Below are 23,674 nucleotides of genomic sequence, written 5' to 3'. Positions count from 1 at the left end.
CACATACTACAGTGATGAAGCTGTATAAAAGCTTCAACAGAATAGCAGAAGTGATAATTTTATTTTTCTTATATAGTAAATCTTTTTTTCACAATGCTGCCACACATAACACTTCCTATCTATGCTAAAATATAGCCTTGCCTTTATATTCACTGTCTTGAAGTTTGTTAAAACAAATGTACTTCGGTTCTCTGCAATGTTGTAATCAGCTATGCTTGGTTTGTTTCAGTTTACTGCAGTAGTGAGACCTATACATGTGTAACTGAATCTGAGGAAGCAGAAATGGAAAGCTGTTCAGAGGCTTTCCCATGTTGTTAGAATTAGTTATGCTGATCCTTTTCTAAACATAATCCAGCAAATAGGTTGAGATTCATGTTTAGCACCTGCCCGATACATTATAGCAAAGATGGCAATCGCATGCGTAGTAAGGGCTGAAGCTCAGAAACAGAAATAGACTTTTGTTATGCCTTCCTCCAGGCAGCTCATTTCCTTTGTCCTGGTCATGTTCAGCCAGGTTAAAATCCTAACAAAGGCTTAATTTCAAAAACAGGCTCATTTAAGTGAAACTCAAGGGTGAAATTTTTAACTAATACCTAGTGAAAAAGATAATTTGATTGCATTTTAAAGAAAGGTCAAACTAAAAATTCATCAATTAAAGATGTCCAAGCTTGTTTTTAAAGTCTGAGCATTTGTGGATTGTTATTGTACAATGTGCCACTCCTTTTCAATGTGGTGCAGGAGAGAGAATGTATTCTAGGATACTAGGGAATAATCTATATTTTAGAACAGTGGTTTTCAACCTATTTTCATTTGCGGACCCCTAAAACATTTTGAATGGAGGTGTAGATCCCTTTGGAAATCTTAGACATAGTCTGTGGACCACAGGTTGAAAGCCACTGTTTTAGACCAAATTTTAATAACCATTGACATAATCAAGACTTTGTATTGCAAGATGGGCCATCTACTAGCTTTACTAATGTATGTTGCTTCTATCCCCTTTCCATCTATTTTCCTGTCCTGGTCTTTTTATCTTAGATTCTAAACTCTTCAGAGCAGGGACCATGCTCTTTTATCTTCGGAAAGCACCTTGTCCATTGTGGGCACTACTGGAAACAAACTTTAATAACAATGCCAGTTGCAGCTTCTGGGTTCTGTACCCTGTTGTGTGACCTTGGGCAAGTCCATTCAGTATTTCTGTTCCCATCTTCCCCATTGTAAAACAGGTATAACAACAATTATTTATGTCACAGGAATGTTGTGAATCTCCGAACCCAGCTCAGAATCAGGCCCTTCATGTTTATAACTTACTTGAAGATCCTTGGATGACAGATACTAGGGGCACAATTCTGTTCACATTGAAGGCATTAGGAGCAGCACCAGAATCATAGAATATCAGGGTTGGAAGGGACCTCAGGAGGTCATCTAGTCCAACCCCCTGCTCAAAGCAGGACCAATCCCCAACTAAATGCAAGTGAGAACTTGGTCAAAAATAATAACCAATCTTCTTACCAACTTATCAGGCTTCTGATGTATTTTATCAATTATACATTCTCTTTATTCTGCCTTCTGTGTGGGTGTTCTGCAGTTTGAGGCACATTAAAAAGAAAAAATATAGAAAAAATGTAGGAACTGAGAACAGTGATCGCCTCGTAAACTATTTTCTTGTTCTAGGTGTTGGTTAGGAAAGTAATTTCTAAATTTCACATTCCAATAGTGTTCTCACAATAATTTTAGTGCCAGCACATAGTTGGCTGGTTTTAGTCTTTTTTTCTTAGTTATTTCCATTCTGTTCTTGTCTCTGACATACTAAGCCCCCCACCTGTTGCAAATTTACTCTTTTTCATTATGAGAGTCTAGCTTAGTCTCCATTCACCCTTCCCACTGTGCAATAAAGGAACCAGTGCCGTTGCACAACAGAGAATTATATATAAAAATAAATTGGATGCCCTGGAGCTGGGCCTGAACAGTCAACACAGTAATGGAGGGACCATTAAAAAATTAATAATGGATAGGTTATGAACCATGGTGGCGTATCACTAATAGCATGCCCAGCCTCCTATGGAGAAGAGTTCCAATTTAGCGGTTTTATTATAAGCTCTGCTTTGAAGCTAATTGATGCAATGGAAGTTCTCAAAGTGTAAACTATGAACACTTTCCGTGGATTCTAAAAAGTGCCTGATTTTGGACATACTGTATATACAAACCTGGGATCGTTTGCCAGTTGCTTCACATTTTTGAAAGTATTTCGGAGAGGAGAAAAAGTCCCTGGCTCAAGGAAAAAACACCATATTGAAGAGGGCAAGTTCACACTGGATCCCATATTGTCTTCAATGGCTGCGATGTGAGTACATTGCTATTTTATTTGGAGTGGGCCCTGCAAGACAGTTATTTGCAGACATGTAGGGATGGGACTATATTATGCAGGCAAAGAGTATATTCTCATAAGCCAATGGTATTTATTCTGTGAATTTAAACATGTTAAGGATTGTTATGGAAAGCTTCAATGCATTCTCCTGAATGAAATGGAAAGCTTCAATGCATTCTCCTGAATGAAATGATTAGACAAATAGTTTTAATGATGCCCAGTGGCAATCTTTGACCTACATTTAATGGATTATTTAAGATTAGAGCTCGTTGGAAATTTTCCATTAGAATGATTTTCTGATAGGAAAATAAAGTTTTTCCACAAAATTGAAATTGACCATGGGAAAATTAAAATGAAATATTTCATTTCAGATTAGTTCCACCCAAATTGAATATTTAGTTTTTTTAACAGATCCAAAATATTAGATTTCTGACCAGTTCAAGAGAACATTAGACTGCATTTCTCTATCAGGGCATTGCCTTATGGGAATTGTAGTTCAGGCCCCCATTCTATTGTATGGGCCTGGCTCCTGAAGGACATCATCTCCTGTTTAAGTGTACAGTGCTCACTTTGTATTTATTTTTTATTACAAATATTTGCACTGTAAAAAACAAAAGAAATAGTATTTTTCAATTCACCTAATACAAGTACTGTAGTGCAATCTCTTTTTCATGAAAGTTGAACTTGCAAATGTAGAATTATGTACAAAAATAACTGCATTCAAAAACAAAGCAATGTAAAACTTTAGAGCCTACAAGTCCACTCAGTCCTACTTCTTGTTCAGCCAATCGCTCAGAAAAACAAGTTTGGTTGCAATTTGCAGGAAATAATGCTGCCTGCTTCTTGTTTACAATGTCACCTGAAAGGGAGAACAGGCGTTTGCATGGCACTGTTGTAACCAGTGTCACAAGATAGTTATGTGCCAGATGCGCTAAAGATTCATATGTCCCTTCATGCTTCAGCCACCATTCCAGAGGACATGTGTCCATGCTGAGGATAATGATCCAAAGCAGAGCGGACCGACGTATGTTCATTTTCATCATCTGAGTCAGATGCCACCAGCAGAAGGTTGATTTTCTTTTTTGGTCGTTCAGGTTCTGTAGTTTCCGCATCGGAGTGTTGCTCTTTTAAGATTTCTGAAAGCATGCTCCACACCTCGTCCCTCAGATTTTGGAAGGCACTTCAGATTCTTAAACCTTGGGTCGAGTGCTGTAGCTATTTTTAGAAATCTCACATTGGTACCTTCTTTGCGTTTTGTCAAATCTGCTGTGAAAAGTGTTCTTAAAACAAACATGTGCTGGGTCATCATTCAAGACAGCTATAACATGAAATATGTGGCAGAATGCAGGTAAAACAGAACAGGAGACATACAATTCTCCCCCAAGGAGTTCAGTCACAAGTTTAATTAACACATTATTTTTTTAATGAGCATCATTAGCATGGAAGTATGTCCTCTGGAATGGTGGCCGAAGCATGAAGGGGCATATGAATGTTTAGCATATCTGGCACATAAATACCTTGCAACTCTGGCTACAGAAGTGCCATACGAATGCCTGCTCTCACTTCCAGATGACATTGTAAATGAGAAGCAGGCAGCAGTATCTCCCGTAAATGTAAACAAGCTTGTTTGTCTTAGCAATTGGCTGAACAAGAAGTAGGACTGAATGGACTTGTAGGCTCTAAAGTTTTACATGGTTTTGTTTTTGAGTGCAGTTATGTAACAACAACAAAAATCTACATTTGTAAGTTATGCTTTCCAAATAAAGAGATTGCACTACAGTACTTGCATGAGGTGAATTGAAAAATATTTTTTATCATTTTTGCAGTACAAATATTTGTAATAAAAAATAAAAAGTGAGCACTGTACACATTGTATTCTGTGTTGTAATACAAATCAAAATGTTTGAAAATGTAGAAAAAAATCCAAAATATTTAATTTCAGTTGGTATTCTATTGTTTAACAGTGCGATTAATCGCGATTAAATTTTTTAATTGTGATTAACTCAAAAAAATTACTCATGAGTTAACTGCGATGTATCGACAGCCCTAGATAAAACCTCTGTAGAGATTCATCACCTTCAGCCCTTCAGTGAAGATGAATTGAGTTCACAATAAACAAACTTATATCTCCAGTGATCCTTGAGTAAAATCCAGGAAGATCTATTTCTAACTTTAAAAATCAAGCAGAAAAATATGTAAATAAATCTTTCATAACCTCTGTATAAATCTCAATGAAAAAAAAGACAAGACACATTTTAAAAAAAAAACTTTGCTAGTCACCTTTCAAAACAGATGGCCTAATTTTCAGAATTATTGAGCAAATCACTAAAGTCAGTGGAAACTAGAGGTGCTCTGTGCGTTCAGAAACTAGACCATAAAATTCTATCTCCAAAGAATGTGTTGGAAGCCGAATTCTTAATAAAGTAAAGGTGAAGAAGCGCAGAATTTTTTTTTCTGCTTTCTTGAGTGAGATGCCTATATATATATATATATATATATATATATATATATTTTAAAGTGATTTCTGAGGACAACATAAAGCTTGGGGCTAAAGTCTGATAGTAAAAGATTCTGGTTAGATGGCTCGGTTAAACCTATTACATAAAGCGACAAAATGGTTAGTAATGACCAAACCTACATATTTAAATAATTATGTGAAATAATTAGCATGATGGTGAACGTAAACCACTGCTAATTAGCTGTATGGCCAGAAATAGAGCTGAGCGAAAAATTGTATTTTTGTCTTGCTGAACCAAAAAAAAATTTGTTTTGGGTTAAAGAAAACAGGACCAGAACTGAACGTTTTTTCTGTGTTTCACTTTTCAGATGTTTCACCTTTTATTTAAAAATAACAACATTTCAAAATGAAACATCGTTTTAAATGAAAAGTTGAAACATTTCATTTCAAAATGGCCAAAATGAACCATTTAAACTTCAATTCTCCCCACCCCATAATTTTTGGCCAAAACTATTTGCTGAATTTGACCCAAATTATTATTATTTTTTTTTTTTGGTGCAGAAAAAAGCATTTTTTTCAAGGCTAATTTACTATTTGCTGAAAATTTTTTGCCCAGTTCTAGCCTGCAGCTATAAAATAAACTCATTTGAAATATGATTTCACTGCAGAGGTAACTCTTACTTGGATGCTGCCCCTTAACACACCCCTTCTATCCATGCACGGAAATCTCTCACCTGAGTTTGGTACTTTAAACCTGGGCTAGTTGGTGTGGCTGGGGCTATGAGTTAGAGCTCGGGTGTAGCTTTCACTCTGATTGGTAGCTCACTCACTTCGCAGTGAGGACACAGGCTAAATCACTCAAGTGCTGATAATCCTCCAGTGGCTTCCTATGTTACACGGGGTTCTTTCAACCCAAAGCTATTGGTAACTTCTACTTTGTGCGAGGTGGTGTCAGGAAATAAATCAGGGGAGACACGGCCTTCCGACTGATAGATTGCTGGCACAAACAGGACAACACAAGAGTGCTTTCACTTAAAGCTAAACTTTACTTAGTCTCAAGCACTTACACATGTCCGCAACAGGTTACTAAAACACCCCCAACCCTTGATAATTACCAAAGCTGAGTGTGGGTCTCGAGTGGCACAGAGGCAGCCCATCTGCCAGTGGGGAACACAAGATGCATCCAGAGGGAGAGTCCAGTCCAGAAGAGTCCCACTACCTCAAACTTTTCCCCCTTATTTATACATTAGTAATAGAATGACATGTCCCTTAAAGAAAACTTGTTAAGCAAGCAGTTCCAATGGTCAAGCAAGAGGCTTCCTTCTGATTATTGATTAACCAGGGGTGGGTTTTTCCCAGAGTTTGCAGCCTTGAGGCCCCAATAGACATTCCTGGGGCACATCCTGCTCTTCTAAGATGCATGTATCAGCAACTTCAACTCAATCCTTATCAGGAAGGATGCGGGGTCAAGCTGCCCTTTCTGTGGCACTCAGAACCCCCTCCCTTCCTGCCTTGGTCAGGCTGAGTTTGCTACATGGCCACTTCACGGCCTGCTGGCTTGGCTGCTTTTAGCAATAAGCCATAATGGTTTCAGGCACTTTACTGGTTTGCTGACATCTCCCTGTATACCGACGGTTCCCCAGTGTGCACAGAAAGGGCAGAGAAATTCTCCCACAAGTCACTGGAAAGTAGTCATAGTGGCTCAGCTTACTTCAGTACAAAAAACCATAGAATATATTCCCTGAAGTCCTAGCACAGAGGTGGGCAAACTGTGGCGGCCCGCTGGACCGTCCTGCCCACCCCTTGAGCTCCTGGCTGGGGAGGCTGGCCCCCGGCCCCTCCCCTGCTGTTCCTCCTACCCCGCAGCCTCAGCTTGCCATGCCATCAGTGCTCTGGGCGGCGGGGCTCTGAACTCCTCCCAGGCAGTGCAGTGGCATGGCTGGCTCCAGCCGGGCGGTGTGTCTCCCAGTCCTGCTGCTCTGAGCGGTATGGTAAGAGGGTGGGGAGCAGGGGAGTTGGATAAGGGGCAGGAGGTCCCGGGGGGGCAGTCAGGGAGCAGTTGGATGGGGTGGAGCTTCTGGGGGGGGCGGTTGGGGGGAGATTGGGGGGTTGGATAGGCGTGGGGGGCCTGTCAGGGGGCGGGGGTGTAGATAGGGGTCGGGGCAGTCAGGGGACAGGGAGATGGGGGGATTGGATAGGGGGTGGGGTCCCGAGGGGGCAGTTAGGTGTGGGGAGGGGTCCCAGGAGGGGCAGTCAGGGGACAAGGAGCAGGGGGGGGTTGGATGGGTCAGGGGTTCTGAAGGGGGCGGGAAGTGGAAGGGGGCGGATAGGGGGCAGGGGCCTGGCTGTTTGGAGAGGCACAGGATGGGCAGGGATGGTGTCCCTAGCCTCTGTTTGCCAGAAGCTGGGAATGAGCGACGGGATGGATCCCTTGATGATTAGCTGTTCTTTTCATTCCCTTTGGGGCACCTGGGATTGGCCACTGTCGGAAGACAGGATACTGGGGTAGACGGACCTTTGGTCTGACCCAGTTTGGCCATTCTTATGTCCTTCTCCTTGTTCAGCCAATCGGGAAGACAAGTTTGTTTACACTGATGGGAGATAAGGCTGCCTGCTTCTTATTTACAATGTCACCTGAAAGTGAGAGCAGGCGTTTGTGTGGCAATGTTGTAGCCAGCGTTGCAAGGTATTTACGGTTCAGTTATGCTAACCATTCGTATGCCCTTCATGCTTCGACTTGTCGGCGCTAAAGTTTTACACTGTTTTGGTTTTGAGTGCAGTTATGTAAAAAATTCTACATTTGTAAATTGCACTTTCGTGGTAGAGCGTTTACTACCGTACTTGTTTGAGGTGAATGAAGTTAAATTGATATTCTATTATTGTTTAACAGTGCGGTTAAAACTGATTAATTGTGACTATTTTTTTTTAATCTCGCGCTTAATTGGAATTATTTTCTTTAATCCTTAACAGCCCTAATTAAAAACTGTTTATAAGTCAGTTTCAGATGTAACCACCTTTTCAATTACTGTGACTTAAAATATTAGTCTTCTGTGAATACTGAAGTGGATAATATTGCACTAGCTAAGGAGGGGATGGACAATCTGATTTAGTGAGTCGTGTTCATATGTAATGTGTGTAGTAAACTGGAAGAAAGCCTGAGCAATTAAAACCAGCAAAATGGCCACTGAATCCTCAAAACCATTTAATTTAATAACTGGCCCATAAACTGATTGTAGGTGGTGTGATATTACATGTAACTTAGTGCTGCACCTGCCATGTTGGTTACATTTGCACTAAGGCAGGGATTGTCAACCTGAGGATCAAGACCACCCTGTCCTTCCCATCTTGCAGGGTAAGAGAGGAGCCCCAATATGTAAAAAGGGTCACAGTATGGAATACATGAAGAACTACTGCATTAAAAGACTTTTCCCCTTTGGCTCAGAGAATATGGATACATGACCTCAATAACGGTAGCTCCTAGATGGGGTTATCTTTATGGCACCTTTTAAAGTGATATCCACTTTTTGAGGAACGCCTTCATTTTTCTTTTGTGGCATGATTTTCCTTTTTGGAAGATCTATTGCTGTTGTGTTAAACAGTTTAGATTCCATTCTGAGTGTAGCAAATTCAAGCTACAACTTGCTGTATTTAAAACAAAAATACCCAAAAACTTATAAACCTTTGTATGACAAATTGGTCAAGTACAATATCTTTGATCTGTTTTTTTTGTTTGTTTTTAAACAGATAGCATCAAGCTATTTACCTTCTAGGACAAATATTTTGTTTGGTATTTGTACAAATCATTCTGTATTGAACAAGCATTTATTATTAGCCCGGTCTCCAATTTGCTGATTAAAATGATGCACAGTAATATACTGTTTTCTTTCTGGTGTAACTTTTGTTGCAAATGTGTTATAGCTGTCTGCTTCTGCACCCTATGTGGGCTCATCATAGACGTGCTTGTTAGAGAAGGACACCCCACCAATGAGTTTAACTAGAACACGAGCTAAGGTCAGGAAAGCCGACACAAGAATGTATAAATTACATCATCCCCTGCCTGTTGCATCATATCCATTGACTCAAAGATTAATTCCTGTGGATGGCAGGAGATGCAACTGCTGGTTTGCTTCACTGGACTTCTCCCAGTGGTAGGAAGTAGCTTTAGACACTAGAACAGTTTTGAAAAACAGTTCTTGCTATATTGGCTTATGCTTCATTTAGAACTGGGTTGCATTAGTCTCTTATGAGCTCTCTTCCCTTTCTCTCTCCCCAAAAATGGAGTTATAGCCATTTTGTGCCACTGCAACATGTTTCCTGCCTCAAGGGACCTCTACCAGAGCTTGCTGATTTAAACAACTACTGAATGTAACCTACAAAATACATAGATTGAGTGAGGTCCTACATTTCTGTCTTAAATAGTCCCTGACAATCATCCCTGGCATGTACTTGCTGATGTGAGGTTGCCAGATACTTTAGAATTACTTTTTTTAAATCTACACTCAGTATTTGTGAAAGTTGCCAGACTATTTGAGAACATGAAATGGTAGACGGATCTCACTAAAACAATAAAAGCCCCTCAGATGAGTGGAGGCCACTGATACCCCGAGATGAACTTGACAGCTCTGAAGATTAGTCTTCTGTATCAATCATAGAACAAATACAGCATAGGGAACAACAATGCAACGTTCCCTCACCATTGGTCAGGAGGGACTACATCTAGGGAGAAGAAAGTAGTTTAGCCTCCATGATACAGTCCTTGGTCAATCTGTTTAGATGGACAACGATGCTGTCAGCAATTACAGGCCTGACTTTTTAGAACCCTCAATCAGATTGGCTTAATCTACCTGAAAGATGGGGTGTCTCTCTCCCTCCTGCCCTCTCTTGTTTCACTCTTCAACGCTGAAACTCTGGACCAGTGATGAAGGCTCATGATTGCAGGAAAGAGAACCTTCTCAAGTGGCTTCTTTTCCTGGAGGAGGCACTCAGATATTATAGAGATAGGTACCACTAGAAGACCTAAGGAGGCCATCAACCCAGTATACATAGGCCACCCAATAGCCTTCAGATGCAAACAGCTTTTAGTTACTACCTACATGGACTGGATTTGAACTGGTGGGCTTGGGGTGAAAAGCTCTCTCATTACCAGTCCCCTCCTTTATTCTTCAGTGCTCTTTTTTTAAAAACAAATGAACAAAAAACCTTGCCTTAATTTCTTTCCTTTGCTCTCCTGCAGGACAGCCTTGGTGGTAATAGCAAGACTGCCATGGTAGCAACAGTCAGCCCAGCAGCAGATAACTATGATGAGACCCTTTCCACATTGAGATATGCAGACCGGGCCAAGAACATAGTTAACCATGCCGTGGTGAATGAAGACCCCAATGCCCGCATCATCCGAGAACTCCGAGAGGAGGTGGAGAAGCTCAGAGAACAGCTCACCAAAGCAGAGGTACAATATACTAGCTGTTCACAGCTCCTTTGTGTGTCCTACTTCATGCTGCTGCAATCCTATGAAGACACTTGTTGGATATTTTGTCTGGGCTTGAAGATAAACATCAGTAAGGCAATACTAGACGGTATCTATGGGGAAAATCAACATCAACTTTCTTCACCTCAGCTTTCTTCCTCTCCCCGTTTTTCTCTTATCCATATGAGGCTGCTGAGTGTTGACTAGTGGGGGTGGTGATGTGAGAGGTAAGCTTCCCTTGGAATGTTTCATTGAGTGGTCACATTGTAGTGTCCAAGCTTAGGCAGAGATCAAGGAGGGAGAAAGACATACAGATGGAACACGGGACACAGACATTTGAAAGTCTGTGCTTGCTATTGGGAGGGCTTTATCTAACTGCCCAGGAATACAGCAGAATTACAACACTTTCTTCAAGATGTAAATATATTCACATGTCTTCTGTTTACCTTACAACTTTCAAAATCATTTAACAATATTTATTATGAATATATCCCCTATTTCAGGTATTGAAGACAAGATACTTGTGATTTATTTGTGCCTCAAACTGAATGGAAGCATGCAGGAGCATGATCTAATGGTTAGAGAACAAGGCTAGGAGTCAGGGTAGTTTTGGGTTCTCTTCCCAGAACCGCTAAAGAAGGTGCTGTGATTATGGCCCCGGCCAAGTTGTTTAATCTGTGTCTGTTTCTCATTCTGGAAAATTGGGATACTACTACTTCCATCAGAGGAGTGTTATGAGGCTCAATGGCTGAGATTTTCAAAAGTGTTTGATTTTTTTTTTCATGTTTTAGTTTTGGGTTTAATGCACAAATAATGGAAGCCAGCTCTCTAAAACAATGTAATATAAGTGATCATTCCTTTCTTGTGTGTTAAATCCTACCCCCACCATCATCTCAATGGAATTGACATAAAATACAAAAATGGTACACCGCTTATAGCTAAAAGTCTGCACTGTAAAGATCATAAGCTGTATTTGTAGCCTCTCTTCCTCTCCAGCTTATTGCATTTGTATATGACCTATTTATCTTCATAAAATAATTGCTTGCACATATTTCTAAAATAAAAAAAATGAACAAAATGTTTAGTGACCCATATGGACAGTCGCAGAATTACATTCTGAAGTTCACTTCTAAGTTTAGACCTTACAGTGTATTTTTTCTTTTGGTGTCGGTGTCCCTCACTTTCTCTCTCAAATAGCTGTAAGCAGAATATCTGACACTTTCATTTTTTACTGGACAAATAAGATTTATTCCTCTCTTTTGATCTTTTTATTTTATCTATACTAGTTGAGTCAAGTTAGCCTAACTCTTCTGGAACTAATTCCAAAATGTGGTACTGTGTCCACACTAAGTCCACCAACATTTCTGTGCTGATCTTGGAAACTAAACAATCAACTAATCCAGACTCTCTGGGGATGCGCCTGCTTTCTTACATTCTGGTTTTGGTCCTGTATATCTGAGAGCTTTGTATTTTGTAGTTATAACTATGCAATGTTGTGTAACCTGGGTGTCAAAATAAGGTAGTTAATGCTTAGCACTAACTTTATATATCTCATGTACATGCGCTATCCAAACCGCAACCAAAAAATCCTCCCTGTGTAGTAGGTATAATTGATCTCCATGCTGATGAAGAAGCAGACACAGATGTTAAGTGATTTGTCTAAGATCATATGAAATAACCAAAGCAGATTTAGAACTTGAAAATAACTTATTTCCAACTTTGTGCTTTTCTCACTAGATCCCATTGCCTTTGCTTAATCAATACTTTATTGGAATTAGGCATATTAGGCCTTTGTTCTAGAGACTGCACTGGCTTCCCTTTCCTTCATGGATACAATCCGTGCTATTGGTTATGAGCTATGAATTCCTTGTGATTTAGATACGTAAAAGGCCTTTCTGCAGGTTTTATCTGTACAATTGATCTGCTGAGATGCTCCAGCTGTCAGTCCCTAGACTTGTATATTGGGGGCTGGGGAAATTCCAGTAAAGGGGAGGAACCTACACTCCTAGCTCTTGCTTCTGCTCTTGGTCAAAGAGATCTGGAGTCTGTTCAGGGCATGCAGTGAAGTCTATGTGCTTCTTGAGGACATTATGGTTGTGGGGTTAGGGAGTTGGTCCAATGAGGAGCTATGTTTCACAGAATCGTAGAAATGAAGGGTCAGAAGTGACCTCACCTAGTCCAGACCCCTCTGCTGACGCAGGACTAAGTATACCTAAGCATCCCTGACAGGTGCTTGTCTAGTCTGTTCTTAAAAACCTCCAATGATGGGAATTCCACAATCTTGCTTGGAAACCTATGCTAGTGCTTAATTATCCTTATAGTAGAAAGCTTTCCCTAATATCTAACCTGAATCTCCCTTGCTTGCATTGATTGACGTTGTGTAAACACCTAGTGGTTGACAGTATTTTCATTTTGTAAATGGAAATGATACACAAATAAGCATAAATTATTATAACAAATCTACTTCCTATCGAAGATAGTATAATAAGAATACCCCAGTACTAGTATTGGTGGACATTACATATGATACAGAAACATCAGCCCCATACCAATCTCAAGGGGAAAATATCTATCCACTTGGCTCTTAGAGTAAGCATGAGACTGAGTCATGAAGGCCAACAAACTTAATGAATTGACAAGGGGATAAAATTCCAGTGTTAAGCATTCTGTTAGGATCACCATGTCTCCAGCTTTGCAAAATACAAACAGGAATGTTTCAGCTGTCTGAGTGATCCATGTGAAAAAAAGTGATCTCTTAGGAGCCAAACCCCGGACATGCAAAAATAAATCTCCGCAATAATGACCATACAATAATCATTGGGACCCTAACTGCCCTTTTGTGGGAAAAATTACTGAGAAAGTGATAGCAGGCCAACCCCAGCATTTCTGACAATCTCTCTGATTCTTTTAGATACCAGCCAGTGAAGCTTCACAATTGAATATGGCAACAAGATGGGCTTAGTCTATGGTTGATCTCTTCTTGGCAATGGAAAGAATTCTTGTAATTGATTTACATTAGGGCAGATAAACTCTCTCTTTTGAGGGTCTGTATTTGGAACTAGCAGTACACAAGAGAAGTGGTGGTGATAAGTGATTTGGTTAAATGTGTCGAGGGAGATGAATTCTTTCTGCGGTAGGAGTGGGGGTTAAGTTTCCTTTATTGACCTGTCGAGTTGATGTGTCTAATCTAAGGTGTTAATATCAAGGAATTCAATGTCTTGTTTTTTCATTTGCAGGCTATGAAATCACCAGAACTAAAGGATCGGTTGGAGGAATCAGAGAAATTGATCCAGGAAATGACTGTCACCTGGGAAGAGAAATTAAGAAAAACAGAGGAGATAGCACAGGTTTGCATTTTCTTTCATTTTGGCAGTTAGGGAGAAAATCTTATTACTTACTTCCTTTGTTTATTCCTTCGTAATAGTTGTCAGGATAGCCCTTCACGTTTATGGGTAAGTAGGTCAAGTTCATTGCCCTTTTAAATGGCTTTTGCTTAATTCCTGGGATAGCAGTTTACATCAGAGATTGCTGCTCTGGGGACAATAGTAAACCTTCAGACTCTATGTAAATTGAGAGATTGCTTTAAAAAAATCCATGGATGGAGAGGATTAGAGGGATTTTATACCTTTCAGACAGTGAAATTGTTGACTGTGATTAAAGGTGGAGTGTGAGTGCATTCAATACAGAGTTATGTGCTGAATACCTCAGAAAACAAAGTTAAGGAGTATTCAGAATATTAAAAAATAATTGAACTTGCCTTATTTTCTTTTTGTAACTTCAAAATCCCTCTATATGCTCAATGCCGCTCTTATCCCTGATGTTTAGAGCATTCAGCACATAACAGCAAACAATAAAGTTGAAAGTTTGTGCAGTTCACCAAGACTCTTTCCAGCCTTACCAAACAAATGTTGATGTAAGCACTTGCACTGAAAAACCTATTGAAAGCTGATGTAGAGAGCATATTAAATAGTGAGAAAATATAACCCAATAGTACAAAAAAGTGCTTTTGTAGGTGACATAATCAGAAACAAGGTTAGCTTGTTGGCCTCAGACCTCTTGAAAGAAATGTTATTTACCTTTTTTTCTTTCTGCTCCTAAATTCTTGACCTGTTATAACATGTTTACATGGCTAAGATCTTCAAGAGCCTTATCATAGTTTCTGAAAAAAAAGTGAAATGTTGGCAGTGAAAGAATAAGAACTAGGGCTTGTGCAATGCTAAGTTTAAAAGGTTTAATTGTTAAGATGTGTCAAATGGAGTGATTTATTTTTGGTCTTGTGGCTTATATCCAACCTGCATTTTAGAGTGGGGGAAAATGTAAATGTGCAAAACCTCACTTCCATATCAAACCTTTTACTGACTATCTTGGTTCGCTAAAGATGAATACTTTCGCTTTTGCTGCATCAGGTTTTAAAATAGTAAAGTCTTAAGGTTTTTTTTTTTTTCCCTAATGCTGTCTGATGGTAAAACCATGTTTTTAACTGCTGGAATTCTTTTGTAAAATGGTGTGTTTTTTGTTTTGTTTTTGTTTGGCTCTATTTTTATTAGAAAAAAGTGCTAGTTTATCGGGTTCTTTAATACAAACTTTACATCTTCACCTACTGTAATATTTCTTAAACACCAGGAAGCATTAATAACATAAATATACACCTCCAAGAACAGAGATGATTCAATACAATAGAACTTTGAAGAATCCACATTGTCCTTTCCAGGAGCATGAGGGAAGGAAATATTAAAAATGCCCAATATCAGATACAAAAGCACGGGGTTGAAAAGAAAAGCAGCGAGCTTTGGTGATGAGGAAAAAACATTATCAAAGCATTATGGGGAATTAAATGACAATTCTCTCAAAATTTTAGAAGCATACATTAGGGAAAGCACAAGTTATAAAAATTACTTAGACAAGTTAGATGTCTTCAAGTCACCAGATTCTGCTGTAATATATCCTAGAATATTCAAGGAGCTGACTGAGGAGATATCTGAGACATTAGCAATTATCTTTGAAAAGTCATGGAAGATTGGAGAGATTCCAGAAGCCTGGAAAAGGGCAAATATAGTGCCCATCTATAAAAAGGGGAATAAGGACAACCCGGGGAATTACAGACCAGTCAGCTTGACTTCAGTACCCGGAAAGATAAGGGAGCAAATAATTAAGCAATCAGTTTGCGAACACCTAGAAGATAATAAGGTGATAAGTAACAGTCAGCATGGATTTGTCAAGAACAAATTGTGTCAAACCAACATATCTTTCCTTGACAGGGTAACAAGCTTTGTTGATAGCGGGGAAGCGGTAGATGTGATATATCTTGACTTCAGTAAGGCTTTTGATATTGTCTCACATGACCTCCTCATAAACAAACTAGGTAAATGCAACCTAGATGGAGCTACTACAAGGTGGGTGCATAACTAGTTGGAAAACTATTCCCAGAGAGTAGTTATCAGTGGTTCACAATCAAGATGGAAGGGCATATCAAGTGGGGTCCTTCAGGGATCAGTTCTGGATCCAGTTCTGTTCAATATCTTCATCAATGATTTAGAAAATAGCACAGAAACTACACGTATGAAGTTTGCGGACGATACTAAGCTGGGAGGGGTTACAGGTGCTTTGGAGAATAGGATTAATATTCAAAATGATCTGGAGAAATGGTCTGAAGTAAATAGGATGAAATTTAACAAGGACAAATGCAAAGTACTCTACTTAAGAAGGAACAATCAGTTGCACACCTACAAAATGGGAAATGACTGCCTAGGAAGGAGTATTGTGGAAAGGGATCTGGGGCTCATAGTGGATCATAAGCTAAATATGAGTCAACCGTGTAACACTGATGCAAAAAAACACACATTCTGGGATGTATTAGCAGGAGTGTTGTAAGCAAGACACAAGAAGTAATTCTTCTGCACTGATTAGACCTCAGCTGGAGTATTGTGTCCAGTTCTGGGTGCCACATTTCAGGAAAGATGTGGACAAATTGGAGAAAGTCCAGAGAAGAGCAACAAAAATGATTAAAGGTCTAGCAAACATGACCTATGAGGGAAGATTGAAAAAATTGGGGTTGTTTAGTCTGGAGAAGAGAAGACTGAGAGGGGACATGACAGTTTTCAAGTACATAAAAGGTTGTTCCAAGGAGGGAGAAAAATGGTCCTCCTTAACCCCTGAGGAACGGATAAAAAGCAACGGCTTAAATTGCAGCAAGAGAGGTTTAGACTGGACATTAGGAAAAACTTCTGAACTGTCAGGGTAGTTAAACACTTGAATAAATTGCCTAGGGAGGTTGTGGAATCTCAGTCATTAGAAGTTTTTAAGGGCAGGTTAGACAAACACCTGACAGAGATGGTCTAGATAATACTTCATCCAGCCTTGAGAGCTGGGGACTAGACTAGATGACTTCATGAGGTCCCTTCTGATCCTATGATTCTATGATTGCTGTTTGGTATACTGCTGAAGCTTTTAGTTTAATTTTTTTCCCTGGGCCTATGCACTTAAATTTTTTGCATAATACAGAAACTCTGTCTCTTGTACTTTTTTTTTTTAATAGAAAATCTCTCATGATTCAGACCAGGAATCAACTCTTTCTTTGGCCTATGGGTCCTGTGTCTACCAATAGGTTATAGAAAACAACAGCCTTGAGTTTATGGACTGGAACTGAGTGAAATAGCGATTTTAATCATGGTTCTGCTGTGGACTTCTTGTGCAAGTCGCTTAACCATTTTGTTTCTCAATTTTCCCTCTGTTTAAAAAAAAAAAAAAAAAAAGGCAGGGGGATTACTTCTTTTGTTCACATGAGGCAAGACTATAACAGGGTTCTAAAAAGAACTAGATAAGTTCATGGAGGATAGGTCCATCAGTGGCTATTAGCCAGGATGGGCAGGGATGGTGTCCCTAGCCTCTGTTTGCCAGAAGCTGGGAATGGGTGACGGGATAGATCACTTGATCATTACCTGTTCTGTTCATTCCCTCTAGGGCACCTGGCATTGGCCATTGTTGGAAGACAGGATACTGGGCTGGATGGATCTTTGGTCTGACCCAGTATGGCCGTGCTTACGTTCTTATGAGCATTGTGAGACAACCCTGGGGAATTGCATGAATTCTCTCCTTTGGAATCCTAGCTTTAGTAGATGATGGACCCTCACCCGAGCATCAGTTTGTTCTGCTGAAAAGCTTTACATTTAGTTTTTGAGACTTTCCACTGCACTTTTCAGTGTAGCTCTGTTTAATTTCTGAGCTAGGTGGTATTATTAACCAAACTGTGGTCATTCTGTTAGGAAAGGATGGTAAGATAGAAAGATATCTGTCCACTACAAAGTCAAAAATGTTTGGGTGAAGAGTGGAATACTGGAAGAAAAACTTTTAACGTTTCCCTGTAAAAGATGTACGCTTTTAATAAAGTACTGGTTTTAATAAACTGGTTGGGGGGGTTTAATAAACCAGTACTTTTAATAAAGTACTGGTTTTAATAAAGTACTGGTTGGGGGGGAGGGATAGCTCAGTGGTTTGAGCATTGGCCTGCTAAACCCAGGGTTGTGAGTTCAATCCTTGAGGGGGCCATTTAGGGATCTGGGGCAAAAATTGAGGATTGGTCCTGCTTTGAGCAGGGGGTTGGACAAGATGATCTCCTGAGGTCCCTTCCAACTCTGATATTCTATGATTCTATGGTTTGTTGTTGAACTCTTAAGAAGTCAGTTGATGAGAATAATATGCCATCTTAAATGCTACTAAAAAGAAAAGGAGTACTTGTGGCACCTTAGAGACTAACAAATTCATTAGAGCATAAGCTTTTGTGAGCTACAGCTCACTTCATGAGCTGTAGCTCACAAAAGCTTATGCTCTAATAAATTTGTTACTCTCTAAGGTGCCACAAGTACTCCTTTTCCTTTTACGGATACAGACTAACACGGCTGCTACTCTGAAACCTGTTAAATGCTACTGTTCTTGTTTAGCAGGAAATCTTTCCTGCATTATTTAAATAGAATTTCAAATTTTTTGGTGTTCAGTTTCTATGGGACAAAGATGAACAGTTTGACTTGGCAAGGATTTGGCTGAATTTGTTGCCTCCTAGCTAAGAATGGGAAACAAAAGGCTGTAGAGGTGGCTTTGTGTTGCTGTTTCATTATTTCAAGGAGGCTATAGTGAAGCCCATGCAGATCTACAATGTGATCCTCACAACTATACTTGTCTTTCGCTAGCAAGATATAACCCTCTGAGACTATAGGGTTCCAACATGCACTGGCAAGAGGCCCATCAGAAATAGTTTCCTGGATGCCTTTAATTCAATAAGTTGCTGCTTATTATGTTGGTTTGATTTCTTAGCAGGTAGTAATGTGTACTGTAATATATCTGTTTCTTATACATCTTAAGCGTTAATATTTTGGCGGTTTCTCTTACAGGAGCGGCAGAAACAACTGGAAAGTCTTGGCATATCTCTTCAGTCTTCTGGAATCAAAGTTGGGGATAACAAGTGCTTCCTTGTTAATTTGAATGCAGATCCTGCTCTCAATGAACTTCTGGTCTACTACTTAAAGGTGAAATAACACTTTGTTTCAACATGTTTAAGTGGATAATTTAACCCTGTGGAAATGCATATGGGTAGAGAGTTCCTTATGAGAAACAGACTACAGAGGCATTGTTTAGTGTCCAGTGGTTAGCAAAAATGGCCCAAATACAGCTTTTTTTAAATTGCAGGTCATCTTTACTGTTACAGAGAACCAAAAAGCAGTGTAAATGTGTCATAGTAGCATTTTGTATCTTTAGAAATTTTCCCTTTTGCAAGCAATTGTCTGGCCTTTACAGCTCTTGTTATGTAGCTTTACTCAGAAAAGTGATTATGCAAAACTTGGGGCATCTTACTAAATCAGTTTGCTTCTCCATGTATGTTCACAGTTATATCTACTGACTTCTAAAATTAGTTTTTTACTTCTGTTACCACTGCAGAATCAATATGGCTCTGGGGAGAGGGCTGGGTTCTATTCCAGCTCATCTATTCTGGTGAAGTGCAACTTCTGATGGTAGAATTCCATATTATTGGTGTTGGGTGCAAAAGAACGAACCCAGCTTAAGTCTGGGCTAGTTTGTAAATTGAGCAGGTTTGGTCTGGAGGCAGAGTGGCAAATGGAATCTATGCTGCAGTTTTAAGTCACTTTTCAGAGTAGAGCAGCAATTTAATGTTAAGTTCAAGTGCCAAAGTTCTCACATTGTTGGTTGTTAATGATTTCCCTCCCACTGAAGTGGAGTAATTTGTCTTGGGGCAGCCACATGATTAGCATTTGGGCTAAAAGTGGTTTTATGCTGCCTCTCTTAGGAGATGTATGTTGTCTTCTTTTTAGATCAGTCATTTTATATCACAGAGCAAACCGCTACCCAAAGAATTAAAACAAAAGAAAAAACCCTTATTCATCACTGCCCCTTATAACCATTAATAAACAACAAAAGAGCTGATTCAGGATTTTTGGAGAGGAGTCAAAGCATTTCCAGGCATCTTGTATGTAGGTGTCTGGATTCTGATTCATACTGCTAAGTCAGCCTCAACTCTGACAGCTATTGAGACTGTGGTGATTTCTTTGTTGCTTAATGTGAATACACAACAAGAATACATTAATGACAAAGCACATTCAGAAGGATGATCTCAGTCCATGTGCAAAATGCACTCATTGTTATGTGGTGTAGGATGGGGAAACTAGTAAACTAGTAAACAAATTCAATGTTCTTGGAATTCCCTTTCAGATAGAACCAGAACTATCTATCTTAGAGTTGTGGTTTGCTTCTCACTACTGTTTATAGTCACTAAAAATCAAATTTAGCAGCTATGTCCTGCTCGACGACTCCCACTTTGGGGTGAAAAGTTATTTTTTAGATTTTTTTTTTTTTTTTTTTTAAATTTCGGATTGATTTGTTTCAGACTTTCTTTTTGGGTGATTTTGGATTTCTGAGTAGAATGGGGTTTCAGTTTTGTGTCGTTGTGGAGAAAAGGCTTTTTCAAAGAGGAAGGTTTTTGCAGCTTTTCCTGAAGATGATCAGAGTGTGGATCCACCGAATCTCAGAGCCAGCTCCCTTTTGTCAGTCTAGCAGTCATCTTCAGCCTCTTTTGTGCTGAAACATCTGAGCTCTGCAAGAGCTGGGCAGCACTGTCTAGAGCTCCCTTTGGTTGGTGGAGAGCTCTATTCTAGGTGTAAAAGAGAAGCTGTGCCCAATTGTTCTGGGTATTCTACATGTCGACTAGTGCCACATACAACTTGCGGCACATTGTAAGTGGTCTGTTATGCTACCAGTATCTGTTCTTAACTAGTAGTCCCTTGTTAGCCTTTTACCACTGCTACTGTCACTTCTTTACATTGAAGGTACATCTACGTGCTGCCAAAAGAAGCATGCAGTGAGAGTACACACCCCTGTAGCTACCCTAGCAAGGACATAAATAACGTTGTAGCTGGCGAGGCATGGCTTAGGCAAGTAAAGGAGCACCTGAAGGGTGGGGATATTTATGTAAGTAGGGGAAGACTCTGGCAGCGGGGCAGGGTTCTCCCAGATCCCTGTTCCTGGAGCCTTTCCCTGCAACAGGAAAAAGCTCTGGCGGGGGAGGGGGATGGCGGCAGCAGGGAAAGAGTGAGCCATTCCTGTCTGGCTTTCCACTGCCAGAGCCTTTCCCGGGCACATATAGTTACACACTGTAGTGTGGATGCAGCTTGCTTTCCACTGCAGGATGTGGCTACACGTATGCTACACGCTGCTGCTGGTGTGTAGTGTAGATGTAGCTCAGCATAGCACTTCTCAATTGCTAAAAGATTCCAAAGTGTGGGCCTTTTTCACTCTTTGCCGTGAAGGTCTAGTTCAATCTAAAATTTATTATTACAAATGTCACTTATAAATCAGTTCAATTTCATTTCTCTGATTGCTTCTAGTCCTAATGTCTCCTTCCCCTTTTTTAAAGATTACTATAAGTAGCTTTCAAAACTTCAGTAATTAAGGGAGTAGGCATTCCAAAGGGTAGGAGGTAAGGGTGCGAGGTGTGCACTCACTATAGAGTAATAAGAAGGAAATGTCTACCTGTTACTAACATCTGAATTTGATTCTTCCACAGGAGCACACGTTAATAGGGTCAGATGACTCCCAAGATATCCAGTTATGTGGAATGGGAATTCTTCCTGAACACTGTGTGATAGAAATACCCTCAGAAGGACAGGTTATGCTAACACCTCAGAAAAATACTCGGTAATGTTACAAAATATTGTAAAGTCAGCCCCATACCTTTAATTTTAGCAAATACATTAGGGTGAATGGTGCCTGAAGATGATTTCTAAATAAGCTTCTTCACTTCATCTCAAGATAAAATGCTACTTGGCTTCTGTTTAGATTTTAATAATGAGCTTGCTGTGTTCCCCCTGAACAGCTCTGTCAGTGCATCTCATTCCTAATATATAGCATCCTTGCTCTTCCAGTTCTGGGTCTTATTGGATTAGATTTCAAACAGAATATCTGGGGTACGTGTGTCTTTTTTCTTAATGATGATACAGAAGTAAATTATAGTTTCAGCAAACACGTGCTAATTTATTTGCACATATCTAAATTTAGCTGTGAGTGTCAAGATATGAACTAATCTTCTATAAAAACTGTTCATATGTTATGTCAGGGGGCAATGGCGCCCGCCGGGGCAATTGTGTGTGCCCGCCGGACACCGTGCTGCCGAAATGCAGCTGAGAAGCTTTGCCATTTCTCAGCGGCATTTCGGCAGCGAGGCTTCTTTCCGCTGCCACTTCTCGGTGGCATTTCGGCGGCAGAGTGTTTGGCGCCCGCCACAGTCTGTTGGGAATAGGAATGTGCTATTCCCACAGAAAGGTTGGGGACCACTGTGCTATGTTATCCGATTAAGTAATGGTACTTGGAAAGTAAATGCTACATTCCAACAAACCACAAAATTCCATGCACGTTTGGGGTTTCTAACAGAAGCTTAATGTTCCATATAATGTGGTGATGAACACATAATGGGCATGAAATTCCTGTACTTTATCGAGGTTCTGTATGTGCAGGCCTAGGAGCTTGGTCTATTTTAGAAATAAACAGTATAAAAGTGTAGTTTTTACCAGTATGAACCATAAAACTGGAGTTGATGATGTCTCCAGTAAACCATGCATATAGCCAAGATCTCCAACTTTTTCTTTACATGGTGTACATTTATTCTCCCTGTATTTCTAAACAAAGTAAAAATAGCTGTGTTTCCTTCCAATGGGCTATATTCAAAGCCATACACTTTTTTTAGGCCCAATAGATTTGTTTTCAATAATGCTCTTCAAGTACAGTTTGTGTTTAAAAAATACTAAATATTATGGAGCTTAAACGAGAGTTTAAATCAGTTCAGAAATTGGTGAACCAGTGCCAAGTTACAGGACACATGCTTGCTTATTAATTTGTAATCCTCAAACCTGCTTTCCTCCCCCAAACTAATTGAGAGAATGAAACAAACTATTCTAAAAAACAGAACCTATCTGGATGTATTTGTATTAGGTTTTCTTCTTCTTCTCCTCACAGAACATTTGTAAATGGTTCTGCTGTTGTGGGTCCTACGCAGCTACACCATGGAGACAGAATACTGTGGGGAAACAACCACTTCTTCAGGTATAGAAGGTCTTAATCCAGTTATGACCTTGAGCCAGTTTTGCTTTAGCTTTTAGCACAAAGAATAATTTTGGGCCTCTACCCGAGCTCTCAAGATGCAGATGGATCATATGCTGCCCGTTCTATGGGTTTGTAGAGGCAATGCTGGCTAGAGGATGTTTTTGAATGCCCATTGTCATAGCCTCTGTGCACAGTCTTGGCTTGGTTGTAATGTGCTGAGGATGATTTTAATTTATGTATTTCCAGGAGGTTGTGGCCCATTTTGTTGTGGACTATACTACCATCATTAACACCTTTGTCACCTCCAGATTAGATTACTACAGTGCACTGTATTTGGGGCTACAGTTCACATTTTTCTGAAAGCTGATGTTGGTGTGGAATTCTGAAGCATCCTTGGTAAACAGTATGTCTCATTGTGAGCATATTACACTTATCTGCAGTGTCTGCCTCTTGGTTTCTGGAATGGAGTTTAAAGTGATTGATTTATAATTTCCTAAGTGACATGGGACTTACCTACCCGAAAGACCACCATGCTCTCTGGCATACTGCTGCAGTTCTGATCATTGGAGACCCTCAGAATGGAGTTCCCTCTGTTTAAAAAAAGAAAAGTGATGACTGCTGGCAAGTGTTCTCTGGGAAGGGCCTCTCATCTTTGTAACTCGCTTTCCACCCTTGGTCTGAAATCGCCCAAATCTTTTGACCTCTAGGGCATGCTATAAAACCTAATTATTCTCCTTCCCTTTTGGAAAGAGGGAGGCTTGTGAAGGAGGAAGAAGAGGGGAATAAC

At 39.9% G+C, this 23,674-nt stretch overlaps 1 protein-coding gene across 1 annotated transcript in view; it reads left to right on the top strand.

Annotated features, from left to right (window-relative positions):
• The window catches only part of KIF13B (kinesin family member 13B), a 215,279-nt gene that overhangs the window by 103,640 nt on the left and 87,965 nt on the right, over positions 1-23,674 (top strand). The window contains exons 11-15 of the mRNA XM_077812361.1: positions 10,057-10,269; positions 13,524-13,634; positions 18,672-18,806; positions 21,356-21,486; positions 22,801-22,887. Of these exons, the coding sequence (XP_077668487.1) occupies positions 10,057-10,269; positions 13,524-13,634; positions 18,672-18,806; positions 21,356-21,486; positions 22,801-22,887 (677 nt within the window). The remainder of the gene's footprint in view (positions 1-10,056; positions 10,270-13,523; positions 13,635-18,671; positions 18,807-21,355; positions 21,487-22,800; positions 22,888-23,674) is intronic.

Source organism: Eretmochelys imbricata, chromosome 3, assembly GCF_965152235.1.
Source record: "Eretmochelys imbricata isolate rEreImb1 chromosome 3, rEreImb1.hap1, whole genome shotgun sequence".
Classification (NCBI taxonomy): domain Eukaryota; kingdom Metazoa; phylum Chordata; order Testudines; family Cheloniidae; genus Eretmochelys; species Eretmochelys imbricata.
Note: the sequence above shows the minus strand (reverse complement) of the source record. Positions and strands in the feature narration are given on the sequence as shown.